We start from the raw sequence: 15,084 nt of genomic DNA, 5'->3' as shown, positions 1-15,084 counted from the left end.
GAGAATATCGGTGAACCTATCAGGCTTATAATGAGACTTCACTGTGTCTATTTGACCAGTGACTCACCTGTTTTGACTCGATTTCACTTCCTTTCTTCATGTTATATCCATGACAACTATGAACTAATCAGAGTTATAGACCGAAAGTAGATGTGTGTTGCGAAGGGAGGTAGTATCTCATGTTGGTGTTCACCACTTTGCCGTGCACCATAATTTCATGAAGGTGCCTTTGTTTTTCACAGAGTTGTCCCAATGTCAGAGCAAGATGGAGGAACTGGTAAAGCTACTGCATATATTACAGAGATCAGGGCGCTCACCCTCAGCATGTGACCGTGGCAGCAACGAGGTATTGTAACGCCATCATGACTGTGCTGATGTGCAAGAAATTGAGATTACTACTATTTCTTTGACGACCCCAAATATTCCCTCGTTATTGTGACGTTGCTCGAGGAAACTTTTTGGCCCAAGTCTTTCACGTACCTGATTGGCCAGGCCTGACATTTGGCTGAAGGTGGCAGGAATTTGGAATTCGTTCAAAGTGCCAGCGATAACTCACTGACTCTGGTCGTTTTACGTCATCACTGATTAACTATGCTTCATCTGAGTGTTTGTTCTTGAGTCCTTTTCTTTTGTTTTTTTTTTAATGTACAAAACTTCCAGGCTCCGGTTGTTTGGACTCAGAAAGTTACAATAGTTGGCACCACTTTTCATCCAAGTTACTGCTACACAATTAATAAGGACAACAAAACACCTTTGTTTTCATTGAGATGTCCGTAAATGAAAATTATAATTTATCATTATCTATAATAGGGACTATTGTATCACCGTTTCAACCAACTAAACTTTCCTTTCCTGTTTATGCATTTATTTAACAGGTAAAGTACAAACAATAAATACAGTACTCCGGCACGGCACTGTATGCAGCAACCGATGATTGCCTGTTAGTTGTCCTCTTCTCTCTCTCTTCCTACTTTTATGTAACTGAACTAATAACTTTTGGAAAGCTCCTCACTCGACAACCTGTGCACAATTACTTTGCAGTGTTCTTTTTCACCAGAATCCTCTAGGAATTGCTCACTCATGATCCGGAAGAACCCGGGAATTTTCCTGATCTCACGCATTCTTTCCACACAATTTAAACCCTAATATAACCGTATCATTATCACCTGCCATCATTGTACTCGATTCGTTTTTTTTTTTTTTAGAATAAACATCTCGCTTCGACAAACATTGCGCAGTCATAAACATAATAAACTGTCGGCCTTCGAGCGGTTTGCCTCGATGCGGAGTGAAAATCATATCGGCAAATTACTGCATTTGATTAGTGACAATATGCCTGGTGTTGGCTTAATGGATTGGGTGATGGGCTTGGGATCCTAGGATCCTGAGTTCAAATCCCCCTCGGCTGTTGAATTAATACCAGGTGGGGTTGACTCGGCCTGTCATCCTTCCAAGGTCGGCAAAATGAGTGCCAGCTTGCTGGTATACTGTGTCGGAGTGGTGACCCATCCAGGATTGTGCCCAATAGCCAAGGAGACTGCTGAGGCAGCACCAACGCTCTGCACAGAGTACGGTCCCAATGGATGGATGGATGGATTGGTGACAACTACTGGAACAGCACATGGCAGCATTTGACAAACGGTGTCCCATTTACAAGCATTATCGACATGCAAAACGTCGGATATTTCTCATATTTCTCATTGGATGACCGACATGATGTAACTCAGAGCAAACTAGAGTTCATAGAACACATACCCCATGCAGTGTTCCTTCAATTTTACTTCCGTTTTAATAAAAATAATGATTTTAGCAATCATTTAAAAAAAAATTAGTAAAGGTTTAGTGCTTTTGAAGCAGCTCCAAGCAGCACCTTCATACACCACACCATTGAACCTTTATTCAAATTGAAGTACAGTACAGAACTGTAAAACTGGAGGTTCTTAGAAGTATTACTTATGTTCTACAGTGTTCCCTTTGTGTGCAGCCTTTTTTTTTTTTGGCTGTTGGTTGCGTCATTGGTTTGGGGTGTGGCTATGCCGCTGATGCAGTGCCTCTATTACCAGTACACACTGGTGCTCATTTCGCCAATCTCAGAAGGATGACAGGCTGAGTCAACCCCCTGGTGTTAATTCAGCGGGTAACGGGACTCTAACTCATGACCCTCATCATAAACCTGGTGTTGGCTCAGTGGTTCGGGTAGTGTCTTGGGATCCAAGGGTCCTGAGTTCAAGCCCCATTGGCTGCTGAATTAATATATACCAGGGGGTTGACTCAGCCTGTCATCCTTCTGAGGTCGGCAAATTGAGTACTAGCTTACTGGGATATTTGAGCCATTCGAGGTCAGAAAATCATCTATGGCAGCGAGTAGATGAGGTACGAATTAGCGACTGCTAATATACTTGCAGAACGGGATGATGTGCACTCCGCCTTAGGGGGGAGACCGGTTCAAGCGAACACCGCGATCTACAATAGGAGTGGCAACCACTGTAGATTATTTCTGCCATCGAGAGGCAAAATGCCCGAGTACGCTCGATCAGATGAACTCAGGACCCAAGGATCCCCAAGCCACCACTCTAACCGCTAAGCCAACGCCAGGTTTTCCTCCAGTGTTGAAGTATATAATTCAATTTAAATGAAATACAGATTGTAAAAGTCATATAAATACATAAATTCTGGGTTTTACCATCAGTTTCCGCAGCATCTGTTACATCACCCCATTGAACACGCTACATTAGTTATTTGTATCTGTTGTTTTTGTCCTTTATGACATCCTTAAAAACAGCAAGTTTGGAATGCTTTTTAATTTTGTTTGACTGCCAGGCAGGCACAGTAAAAATATTATCTTACTCCTTTCTGCGCATGTGCGGTCGGGAAGAATTCAAAGACAATACTGCAAAACGAAAGACTTGTCTTCCTATTCATGCTCAAAATTTAACTGTCAATTTCAATAAGCTGTTCCGAGATCATAAACTGATAAGACGGACATGAACCAATTGCTTAACCCCGCTTTTTCGCTTCACATGCGTGGGGTAACAATTCATGCCATATCGAAGCATGGGCATACGCCTGTCAACCATTCATTGAACCAATCCACCGCCAAAGCATTGCTTGTAAATAATTAGTGACAAAATGTAATCTCTCAAGTGAACAGCTGATTAATCTCATGTGGAATTTCTCCTTTGCTCTTTATGCCACAGTGAAAGGGTCTGCAATAACAGCAACGACAGCAGAAGGCTGGATTAAACATACTGAGGTCCTGAGTTTTGAAATGCACCAACTCCGGCAGAGTGAAGTTGTCGGTGAAAGGTGGGGTGAGCATCTTAGTGGTTATAGTTGAGCTCAGAAGTAGAAATTGGAGAGACCTTTCGGTGGTTGTGACCGGCAGACTTGATGTCTTGGAAAGAAAAACATGAGACAACAAAATCAGGAAGATGGGTTCCACAGGTGAGAGAAGAAGATAATGAAAGAATGGAGGTGAATATTAAGTTTGGATTTGGGGTGGGCAACAAGGAAAGGGTTTCCGGTTGAATGAATGTGATCTGGAGAGTTTGTACGTTGTCGAGAGGTTGGTCGAGATAACTTTTCGGTCCAAATATTTCATGAACCTGGTTGATGCTGCTGTGCCTGGCTTTTGGAGGAGGTGCAGGGGTGAGAAATGTCTTTCACAGAGTCGCAAAGTGATGTAATCGATTTCCTACTGGTGGAAGAGAGGTCATTGATGTACATCAATAACAGCATTGGTCTTAGAATGGTATGTTGATGGAAGCAAGCCTCTGAAGAAAAAACATGGGAGAGAATGCCATCGAAACAACATGCTGCTTGCATCCAAGTAGGAGATGTGATAAACGTTTCTTGAGGAGTCCCTGGACATGATTATCTGAGTTTGGAAAGCAGGGTGGGGTGACAGACAGAATCAAATGCTCAGGAGATATCCGATGAAATGGCCGAACCCTAGCATCTCTCCATGTTTGACATAGAAGCAGCTGGTCCAAGGTGGTTTGAATGTCCTGGATTGAAGCCAAATGAGTGTAAGAGATGAGAGATTGAGAGAAGAGATTAGTGTTAATGGTTTGCTGCAATGACTGATTCCATTACTTTGCTTAAAATGGAAAGAAAGCTGGTGCAAGTATTATGAGGAGTGACCTCAGTAACATAATCTTGTCAATAAAAAGGTCTCTCTTGGCCACAATCTTTGGTACTGTCACAAAGCAAAAAAACTACAACGAACAATCAAAGACTGCATACCCTCACCCAGACTTGTTTCGTGTGGATTTATAGTACGTATTATGGAGATGTACTCACATTGTAATTGTAATACTTTATATACGTACTCACATTGTAATTGTATATCCTTTATAGACGTACTCACATTGTAATTGCACATACTTTATAGACGTACTCACATTGTAATTTTACATACTTTATAGAAGTACTCACATTGTAATTGTACATACTTTATCGACATACTCGCATTGTAATTGGACATACTTTATAGACGTATTCACATTGTAATTGAACATACTTTATAGACGTACTCACATTGTAATTGTACATACTTTATTGACGTATTCACATTGTAATTGTACATACTTTATAGACGTACTCGCATTGTAATTGTACATACTTTATAGACGTACTCACATTGTAATTGTACATACTTTTATAGATGTACTCACATGGTAATTGTACATACTTTATTGACATACTCACATTGTAATTGTACATACTTTACAGACGTACTCACATTGTAATTGTACATACTTTATAGACGTAATCACATTGTAATTGTACATACTTTATAGACGTACTCACATTGTAATTGTACATACTTTATAGACGTACTCACGTTGTAATTGTGCATACTTTATAGATGTACTCACATTGTAATTGTCTATACTTTATAGACGTACTCACATTGTAATTGTACATTCTTTATAGATGTACTCACATTGTAATTGTACAAACTTTATAGATGTACTCACATTGTAATTGTACATACATTATAGACGTTCTCACATTGTAATTGTACATACATTATTTACATTCTCACATTGTAATTGTACATACATTATAGACGTACTCACATTGTAATTGTACATACATTATTTACGTTCTCACATTCTAATTGTACATACATTATTTACGTTCTCACATTGTAATTGTACATACTTTATCGATGTACTCACATTCTAATTGTACATACTTTATAGATGGACTCACATTGTAATTGTACATACTTTATAGATGTACTCACATTGTATTTGTACATACTTTATCGATGTACTCACATTGTAATTATACATACTTTTCGATGCACTCACATTGTAATTGTACATACTTTTTAGACGGACTCGCATTGTAATTGTACACACTTTATAAACGTACTCGCATTGTAATTGTACATACTTTATAGACGTACTGTCGTACTCATTGTAATTGTTCATACTTTATCGACGTACTCACATTGTAATTTTACATACTTTATAGACGTACTCACATTCTAATTGTACATACATTATAGACGTTCTCACATTGTAATTCTACATACATTATTTACGTTCTCACATTCTAATTGTACATACTTTATCGATGTATTCACATTGTAATTGTACATACATTATTTACGTACTCACATTCTAATTGTACATACTTTATCGATGTATTCACATTGTAATTGTACATACTTTATGGACGTACTCACATTCTAATTGTACATACATTATAGACGTTCTCACATTGTAATTGTACATACATTATTTACGTACTCACAGTCTAATTGTACATACTTTATCTATGTATTCACATTGTAATTGTACATACTTTATCGACGTACTCACATTCTAATTGTACATACATTATAGACGTTCTCACATTGTAATTGTACATACATTATTTACGTTCTCACATTCTAATTGTACATACATTATAGACGTTCTCACATTGTAATTGTACATACATTATTTACGTTCTCACATTGTAATTGTACATCCATTTTAGACACGAGCGGGCCCGTTCGTCCATTGGACCAAATTTTCATTGGTCTTCACAGTCCTGTTGCATACTCGCCTTCTGCATTGCTTGAGCATTAGCTTGCCTTTCACCAAGCCCAGATGTGCTTCGGCCAGCGTGGAGATTATATGTTCGTTATTATTATTGTCGTATGATGCTATTATTATTATTATTAATTAATATATGCTTTGTTACAGTGTTATCATTGATTTTGTGATTTATTTTGTAATTAAAATGCCATGCCGTGGAAGAAGGATGTATATAGCTGCTTTGTATACCATAACATGGCATGCGGTTAAAACATGGGAATTCTAACGGATTTTTTTTGTGGTTAATTAGCCTAATCAACTCAGGAGGCCATGACGATGATTTGGTTGCATTGAAATGGAGCACCAAGATGGAATCCGAATAAGTAGAGGAAAGATGGAGTCATCAAGAGGAATCTGGATAGGATTTGGGTTTGAGCCACTACTCCACAACCATCAAACTCATCCAAGCACAGCCAAAGTGAGCCTTACAGAAAAATTTCTGCAAGAATTCACTTCTCCTTAGACAGATAGATAGCGAATGAGAGGAATACAGGGTAAAAGAGATGAAAAAGAAGAAAAAGCAAAAATTATAATGAATAAAGAGAATGATTAAAAATAGAAAGAAGTGTGAAAGGAACAAAGAACAATGTCGGGAATAACCCGGACAGATAGATAGAAAAGGGACGTTGTCAAAATATCACATTTCACATCAAACGCTCCAGTAGAACTCTAGAAAAAATATCACACACACACACACACACACACACACACACACACACACACACACACACACACACACACACACACACACACACACACACACACACACACACACACACACACACACACACACACCTCATCCATTTATAGAGGTACTTGGTTTAAAGAAGAGGTGTACTACTGAGGTGGTGTTGGTGGCTTACGTTAGCACATTTTGTGCGGACAGACAGACAAATGCATCGACAGACAAACGGACCCAAATGTAATGCCCTATCCTTTCCTGAGGGCAACAATGTTTGCATAAACGCATCTGAAATATCTTTTCACTTTTGAGAGCAAATATTGGAAAATCATGATATTTGTTCCACTTCCCTTCAACATCTTCACTGCTTTAGGCAAAGTTACCCCAGTTTGTGATATGCTCCAATGAATTGGTGTTCTGGTGTTCTGCCTGAAGGCAGGTCCAGTACAGTCAAAGCAGTTTCTTTAAAAGGGAGATGCTCGGTCGTTTGCCGTTGCCTTCCCATTGTATTACATGAGAAAAGCAAATTTTATTTCGTACAGCTTTTATGTGGAAAAGGGACATCGTGAAAATCAAGCAAACGGACAATAACAAAGTGTTTGTGTGTTTGGCAGTACCCCCTCTTGGAGACCTCCAAAAAAGAGAGGTACCTTGGTAAAATATGGGGTGGAAGGTCAAGCAAAGACAACAAGCTGAAGGTTTGAGCTCGACCTGAACACAAAAATGACTTCAAATCTGGTTTTGTATCTCGTTGTTTCGATGAAATACCTATTGTATCGCTGTACGTGTGCTGACTTTGTGTTACTCTCAACAGGTGCCGGTATCCGAGCATGCTTTCCCTCTCCGCTCGCACGTGTCCAATCCAGACTTGGTCATGGGGACAGCACCATGTTCACCCTGTCTGTCCACAAGCCTATCGGAGGGCCTAAACGACCTGGATGAGAACTCTGATCTATACCAATGCCACTACCTACTGGCTCAACAAGGTTAATGCGATGTTGACATCATTTATTTTCACTGTATATTTCATACCATTTGATCAGATTTAGATCCAGGACTGGTGTAGTCGAGAGGTATGCACACTCACCTTTGAGCTGTTTAACCACAGTTTGAATCTCATCACATTTATAAACTGTCATCTTGGTGTTTCGCAGGCAGGGCAACACGTCATTGGGCGTGACATCCCTAAGATGAACGTTAATTTGGATGTCCAGTCTGCCGGCATTAGTTGGTGGACGTAAGTCATGGTGTCCTTCACGAAGAGTAGGCGAGCTTTCGCCGGCACCCTGGCCAAATTCTAAATTATTTTGCTCACCTACAGGTGGTATTGCATCTGTGGCGCAGCCGTACTCCCATCAAAAATATGATGCATACCCACAGCCATGTACTACATATGAAAGAAGAAAAGAAGATTTCGGTTTCGAAAGGCTTGTCACAATTTTATGTGAAAACTCGCAATGAAATAATCGTTTTTCACCGTTTCTTACCTTATCTAAAAAAAATATTTTGAAACGTCACACAACATAACAAAGCACACATTGTTCATGCCTTTGAATGTATTGTGATATCGGATCATGCACTCTTGCTTTGGTAGTGCATGTGAGCCTGCAGGCGGTGATGACAATGTTGCAGGCGAGCTGGGAACGCGGGCGCCTTCTGCCAGCAGAGAGTGAGCAGGTGCCTGCTAACGCCCAGACTCTCGCATTACGCAGATCCCTGACCCAGGTAACAGAGAGCTGGACCCTAAGGGGTTACACCCCACACCTGTCAACTCTCACGTTTTTGCCGTGAGACTCACGATTTTCTGTTGAAAGTCACGTTCTCACATTCTCGCGATAAATTCTCACACTTTTTTTTTTATTTCTCGGCACCAAAAATATTTCCAACATTATTGCAATTCGACTGGTTTTACTGATGTTACGGAGCCTGGTGTTGGCTTAGCGATTATGGTGGTGGCTTGGGATCCTAGGGTCTTGAGTTTGAGTCCCGTTTTCCACTGAATTAACACCAGGGGGTTGACTCAGCCTGTCATCCTTCCGAGGTCGGCGAAATGAGCATCAGTGTACTGGTAATGGGGGCACTGCATGAGCGGCATAGCTGTGCCCCCGAATCAGTGACGCAACCAGCAGCCAAAAAAAAAATCACGGAATGGAAATTGATGTTATAACCTTGAATACCGACTTAAATCCGATTGCTTTGCATCATTCCGCACATCCTATATGAGAGACGGAGTATGATTGGGCAATTATAATCGACGACCACCATCCTGATCCAACGAAATGTCTTGTTACTGGGAGTTCATTGTTTTTGCACGAAATCGCCGCAAAATACTGGGAAATATGATCAATGTGCTGAAATAGTACATCGTTATTACAAGGATGATGAGTGTTCTAATTCCTGGAGCACATTTGATCTGTTGATGAAAATAAAACGTATGTCTTGTTTGTTCATGTTGTTGGTTCATTTCTTTGAGTCCATGCAGTGAGTGGACTAAACAGTAACAACATGACATAAAAACCTATCTCCTGACTGAAAGACAATATGGATGAATTTGGCACGAGAATGCAGGAAATTGCATCGAAGACACACAAGAAAGCAAACATTTTCTGAGGGAGCATGCCCCCAGAACCCCGAGATGTTTCGGGCGCTTTGCACCCTCAATTCTCGGTCGCTTCACGACATCACTGGACACATTTTACATTCTCACGCTTTTTCATCATTTGGGGTTGACGGGTCTGACACCCACTTCCACCAACTTGATCCAAAAACCACAAGGGGGTGGCGCTTCCAGCCATTTGTTCAATATGAACTGATGTAAATAGCCTTTTGATCAGATTTGGGTGTCAGATAATTCAGGGAGGGAAATGGAATGGGGAATATAATCCTATGATCCATTGGATCTGCAGAAACTGAATGCGTTTCATACCATGCTCAGGTTCAATGTGAAGTAGCCATCTTTATCAGTGATTTCACCAGACTCGGTGGTGTGATGGTTAGAGAATCTACTCTGAGTCTGGGAGATCAGTGGTTTGAAAAATGGTATGTGCTGCTTACCTTGCTTTTGATGCTCAGCATTTTAAACGGATAGAGCATGGACAAACAACCATAGGATGGTAACTATTATGCAGGCTCGATGGGTCTAATAGCCTCCCCCCTGTGTTGAAGTTTCTTGGAAGGGAACTGCTTTCATTTACTGCAATTTTACCCCCTTGTTTAGATTTGAATTTTACCCCTTTCTTCTCTCATTGTCACGTCATTTAAAGGAAGTTGATTTCTATCATTAGAAGTTGTGATGGACCTGAATGTTCTTAACGTGTGTATGGTGCAGGCTAAGAGCCAGAATGCAGAGCTATGGGGTCGCCTTCAGCGAATTCACCAGGAAACACAACTTCCTGATTACCTTTCCAGCTTCCTTCCTGGCAGCCCTCTCACTTTGGACAGTGTGAGTTTGGCTGTTATATAAATTTGGCTGTCACCTAATGTAAAGACCATACTCTTTCCAAAGAATCCATGCTGCCAAAGCAGACGAATGGCGAGAAACACACTCGGTGGTTTGTCTTTTCTTCTTTCATTTGTAACACATGGCTCCAGGTCGCATCATTTGCTGGGGGCGCAGCGATGCTACTGACGCAGCACCCCCTGTAGGTTAGAGCAGGAATTTGCAATTTGGCCAAGGTGTTGGTATACAATGGCATACTCTTGAAACAAGCTCAAATGAGCTAAAATCCTTGTCCTCTTAATGATGACGTCATAAAAACGAATATGACGTCATTGTGATGTATCAGGTTTGCGATAAATTATCTGTGCTAATGCCCGGCTTGATTCCCACAAACAAAATTCAAACAGCTTGCCGAGTTTCGGAGATATCGGTATAGGCGATTTCCATTAGCGGCGATATTATGACGTCAACTTTTTTTCTAGGAAGAATTTCCAAAACTGGAGATGGTTGTTACTGCCTGCGCGTGGGCTTTCTGCATATACATGACAAGTTTCACGAAGTTCCGATGAAAACTCTGGGTTGTGAAACAAAAAAATGTCAAAAAATAGGAATGACGTCATAAAAATTGATATGACATCATAGTGATGTATCATATGTGCGGTAATTCATCTCTGCTAATGCCCTGTTCGATTCTCGCAAACAGAATTCAAAAAGCTTGCCTAGTTTCGGAAATAATTTTTTAGGCGATTTCCATTAGCGGAGATATTTTGATGTGATAACTTTTTTTCTCGGAGGAATTTTCAAAATCGGAGATGGTTACTGTCTGCGCAGGGAATTTTTACATATATATGCCAAGTTTCAGGAAGTTTCGATGAAAACTGTAGGCTGTGAAACAAAAAAGTCCACAAGAAGAAGATGAAGAACAACAACGTGAGTCAGACTTGGAGATCCTCCACGAGGATATAAAAAAAGACACTGTGGAATCTTTAGTTCCGATCAGTGAATACTAGCAGGTTGCACACCCGCTTTGACGTCTATCTGACGGATAGCACACTCATTCATGCGGCCTCTCTGAGGGACAACCTGCAAAGCACCAGGAATCTTTGTAATCGAACCCAGACTTGACAGCTCAAGGTGAGTATGCTAGATCTTAGAGTATGCTAGATCAGCCATTCCCTGGATTTAAATTCAAATACCTGCTGAATCCATTTTAAATGCAGAAACTTCAAACTTCATCTTTTTGCCAAATATGACGAAAACTTCACTATGAAACTTTTATATTTTGTTTCCCCTCCACTCCCACCACCCCCCTCACCTCTCACCCATCTTCCCACCGCCCCATTTCCCCCCATTACATTGCTCCCCTCCAATTCCTCAATTTGTAATTGTACAACATAGTCGTTCAACTTGATATACTGATTACTACTAACTCACCATATGACCATGCTGGTTCTACGTTTTCCCTGGCATTCTAGCCCCTGGATAGACCTCGTACGGCACCTCCCCTGTTGGCACAGTTGTCCGACAGCCAAATGTCTGTTACAGAGTGCGAGTTCTTTGATGCACTCGAAGTTCTGCGATCCTCCAGCTCTTCTGAAAATGAGGTAAGATGAGAAAAAGCAGGTCACAAAGACCAGAGCACTTTGTAGGTCAGAGTTCAGGGTTTGAAATTAGGGAGACTATACTGTTCATACATAGGCCTTTCATCAACATACATTATTGTACTGCTTTGAGATGAGATTGATTTGATTTTTTCCTTCACAGTAATCGAAGACTCAAAGGAACTTGTACACATATCACATATAGAACAGACAAGTTAACCTTTACATAAATAACAAGGCCGTTAGGAGACAATAGACAGTCTGATATGGTTCAATTTGCGACGCGACTATAAACTTTTGGATTGGTGTTGCACAGGTATGGTGCTGCACCACAAGCCCTCCATCCCTCAGATAGACTTTAAGCAGGGTGTCCCATGGACGGGCAATAGTTGGTCAACATTAAAAATCTCACGTTGTCTTTCACAAAGAGAAGGTTAGTTCGCCGGCATCCTGAATAAATTACAAATTCTTACCCCAATCAGTTCCAGTGGAAAGTCGGGCCTAGTCAGCTGATTCCTGAAAGAATTGAGCCAAACAATTCTCCCACAGCCAACCCCACAAGAAGGTGGGATTGATTATGTCTTGAAAAGGTAGTAGTTGTAGAAGACGATAAACAAATAATCATAGTACGTTGGATTTCAACCTGGGATCACAGCAGCATGAGCTAACTGCTCTGATGCAAACACCAAACAGGCCAAACCACCCTGTTTGATGCTCTCAACTGAGCATATTATCTTATGTACTCGCAGGGGAGCTATGGAAATTACACATAATGGAAAATGTGACTTCAAGTCCTACCCCCTCTCCTCCACCCAACATCCCTCAAAAGCCCCAAGATCTCAACCTCAGCCTCCCAACCTGACGTCCTTAACCTCCCCCTCCCAACCCGAAGGTGCCAATTCCCTCCCCACTTCAAGTCTTCAAACCTCCTCCTGCCCGTTACGGTCACCTGCCCAACTCACAATCCTGTGGGATGTGCGGAAAAGAGATGTGACCATGAGCAGATCATGACCCATCATGGTCACCTGTCCAACTCACAATCCCGCAAGATAGGCAGAAAAGATGTGTGCCAATCAACATCCCGAAATCAATTATCTTCTTCCGCATATACTATATACACATCGTTAAAAGTAAATAATGTCCTCAGACAAAGACCTTTTATAATGAAATGGGTTTAAGCCCTGCTTGAGAGAATGTCACATCGTTATTTGGGCGGTGTAGAAGTTAACAGACCGCTGCCTCGATCGCCGAGGCCGATCTTCACAAGTCCCGTGACGCCTATCGGCTCAAAATCCTTTTAACGGTCAACTTGGTCATTTTACAACAAAGGGAAAACTTAAAGGGAGGGCATGGCGATCATGAATATGACAACTCGAAGATTTATTTGGCTTCGCATAGGACAGTGGTTCTTAACCTTTTCAGAGGCGCCGAACCCTTACAAAAACCTCCGTACACTCGCCGAACTCCTCAAATTTGACCAAAAATTTCTATTTTAATTAATACAAAAATGAAAAAAAAATTGCCTCAAAATTCAAGAGTATATTTATATAATAAGAAGAATAAATTCTATTTAAATTAGTACAAAAATGAAAAAAAAATTGTATCAAAATTCAAGAGTATATTTATATAATAAGAAGAATAAATTCAATTTTAATTAATACAAAAATAAAAAAGAAATTGCATCAAAATTCAAGAGTATATTTGTATAAAAAGAAGAATAAAGTCAATTTTAATTAATACAAAAATAAAAATCAAATTGCATCAAAATTCAAAAGTATATTTATTTATATAATAAGAAGAATAAATTCACTTTTAATTAATACAAAAACAAAAATCAAATTGCATCAAAATTCAAGAGTATATTTGTATAATAAGAAGAATAAATTCAATTTTAATTAATACAAAAATAAAAATCAAATTGCATCAAAATTCAAGAGTATATTTGTATAATAAGAATAAATTCAATTTTAATTAATACAAAAATAGAAATCAAATTGCATCAAAATTCAAGAGTATATTTGTATAAAAAGAAGAATAAATTCAATTTTAATTAATTCAAAAATAAAAATCAAATTGAATCAAAATTCAAAAGTATATTTATATAATAAGAAGAATAAATTCAATTTTAATGAATACAAAATAAAAATCAAATTGTATCAAAATTCAAAAGTATATTTATTTATATAATAAGAAGAATAAATTCAATTTTAATTAATACAAAAACAAAAATCAAATTGCATCAAAATTCAAGAGTATATTTGTATAATAAGAAGAATAAATTCAATTTTAATTAATACAAAAATAGAAATCAAATTGCATCAAAATTCAAAAGTATATTTATTTTATAAGAAGAATAAATTCAATTTTAATAAATACAAAAATAAAAATCAAATTGCATCAAAATTCAAGAGTATATTTGTATAATAAGAAGAATAAATTCAGTTTTAATTAATACAAAAATAAAAATCAAATTGCATCAAAATTCAAAAGTATATTTATTTAATAAGAAGAATAAATTCAATTTTAATAAATACAAAAATAAAAATCAAATTGCATCAAAATTCAAGAGTATATTTGTATAATAAGAAGAATAAATTCAGTTTTAATTAATACAAAAATAAAAATCAAATTGCATCAAAATTCAAAAGTATATTTGGATAATAAGAAAAACTGGATCTTAATGCGATTTTTGTTCTTGTTTTTTTTTAGGCGATCTGGGAAATGCATGGCTTTGTTTTGGCAAGCGCCACCCTCATATCACTTTCACATGCAAGTCTGCTCCTTTTCTTTGTTTTGATGTCCAGCAGTTTTGAAAATGCATGCTCACAGAGATACTTTGTAACGAACGGCGTGAGGATCTCAAGGGCAATTTTAGCGATGAGAGGATACCCTTCCATTTGGCGGCACCAAAACGTTGAGAGCGTTGTTGTGCCGAAGAGTTGTTGTTGAGTTTGGCTCTGCTGAAGTTCGATGAGGTCGTCGAGGTATTGATCGTTGACATCTGCCGTTGCAACGCCGAAGGAAATAGCCGTCTCACCCATGCTGGGTGTTGTGCTTGGTCAGGAAAATATTCATCGAATGACTTTCCCAGCTCATCCAAGTGTGTGGCAATCGCTTGCTTCAGTTCCCTTGGTAGAGCAGTGCCTCCAACTTCAGAATCATCTTCAATTCCGCTCACGCACTCATCCAGTACTGGAAAGTTTGCGACGTTGTCCTTCTCTGTTCGTCGCCTCCACAACGGTAACTTCTTTTGAAAAGCGCTCA

The 15,084-nt window shown here is 39.2% G+C and overlaps 1 protein-coding gene across 19 annotated transcripts in view; it reads left to right on the top strand.

Moving 5' to 3' along the window:
* The window catches only part of LOC147027556 (oxysterol-binding protein-related protein 6-like), a 185,148-nt gene that overhangs the window by 135,560 nt on the left and 34,504 nt on the right, over positions 1-15,084 (top strand). For 17 of the 19 annotated variants that reach the window (XM_085877054.1, XM_085877064.1, XM_085877058.1 and 14 more), the window contains 6 exons: positions 243-346; positions 7,395-7,478; positions 7,595-7,766; positions 8,375-8,505; positions 10,109-10,222; positions 11,695-11,823. In XM_085877054.1, the coding sequence (XP_085733180.1) occupies positions 243-346; positions 7,395-7,478; positions 7,595-7,766; positions 8,375-8,505; positions 10,109-10,222; positions 11,695-11,823 (734 nt within the window). The remainder of the gene's footprint in view (positions 1-242; positions 347-7,394; positions 7,479-7,594; positions 7,767-8,374; positions 8,506-10,108; positions 10,223-11,694; positions 11,824-15,084) is intronic. The other 2 variants (XM_085877062.1, XM_085877063.1) reach the window with 1 other exon arrangement.

This window comes from Eptatretus burgeri, chromosome 4, assembly GCF_056783735.1.
Source record: "Eptatretus burgeri isolate ZD-2024b chromosome 4, Ebu_testis_v1, whole genome shotgun sequence".
NCBI classification, from domain to species: Eukaryota; Metazoa; Chordata; class Myxini; order Myxiniformes; family Myxinidae; genus Eptatretus; species Eptatretus burgeri.
The sequence above is the reverse complement of the archived record's forward strand: the minus strand, read 5'-3'. Positions and strand labels throughout refer to the sequence as shown.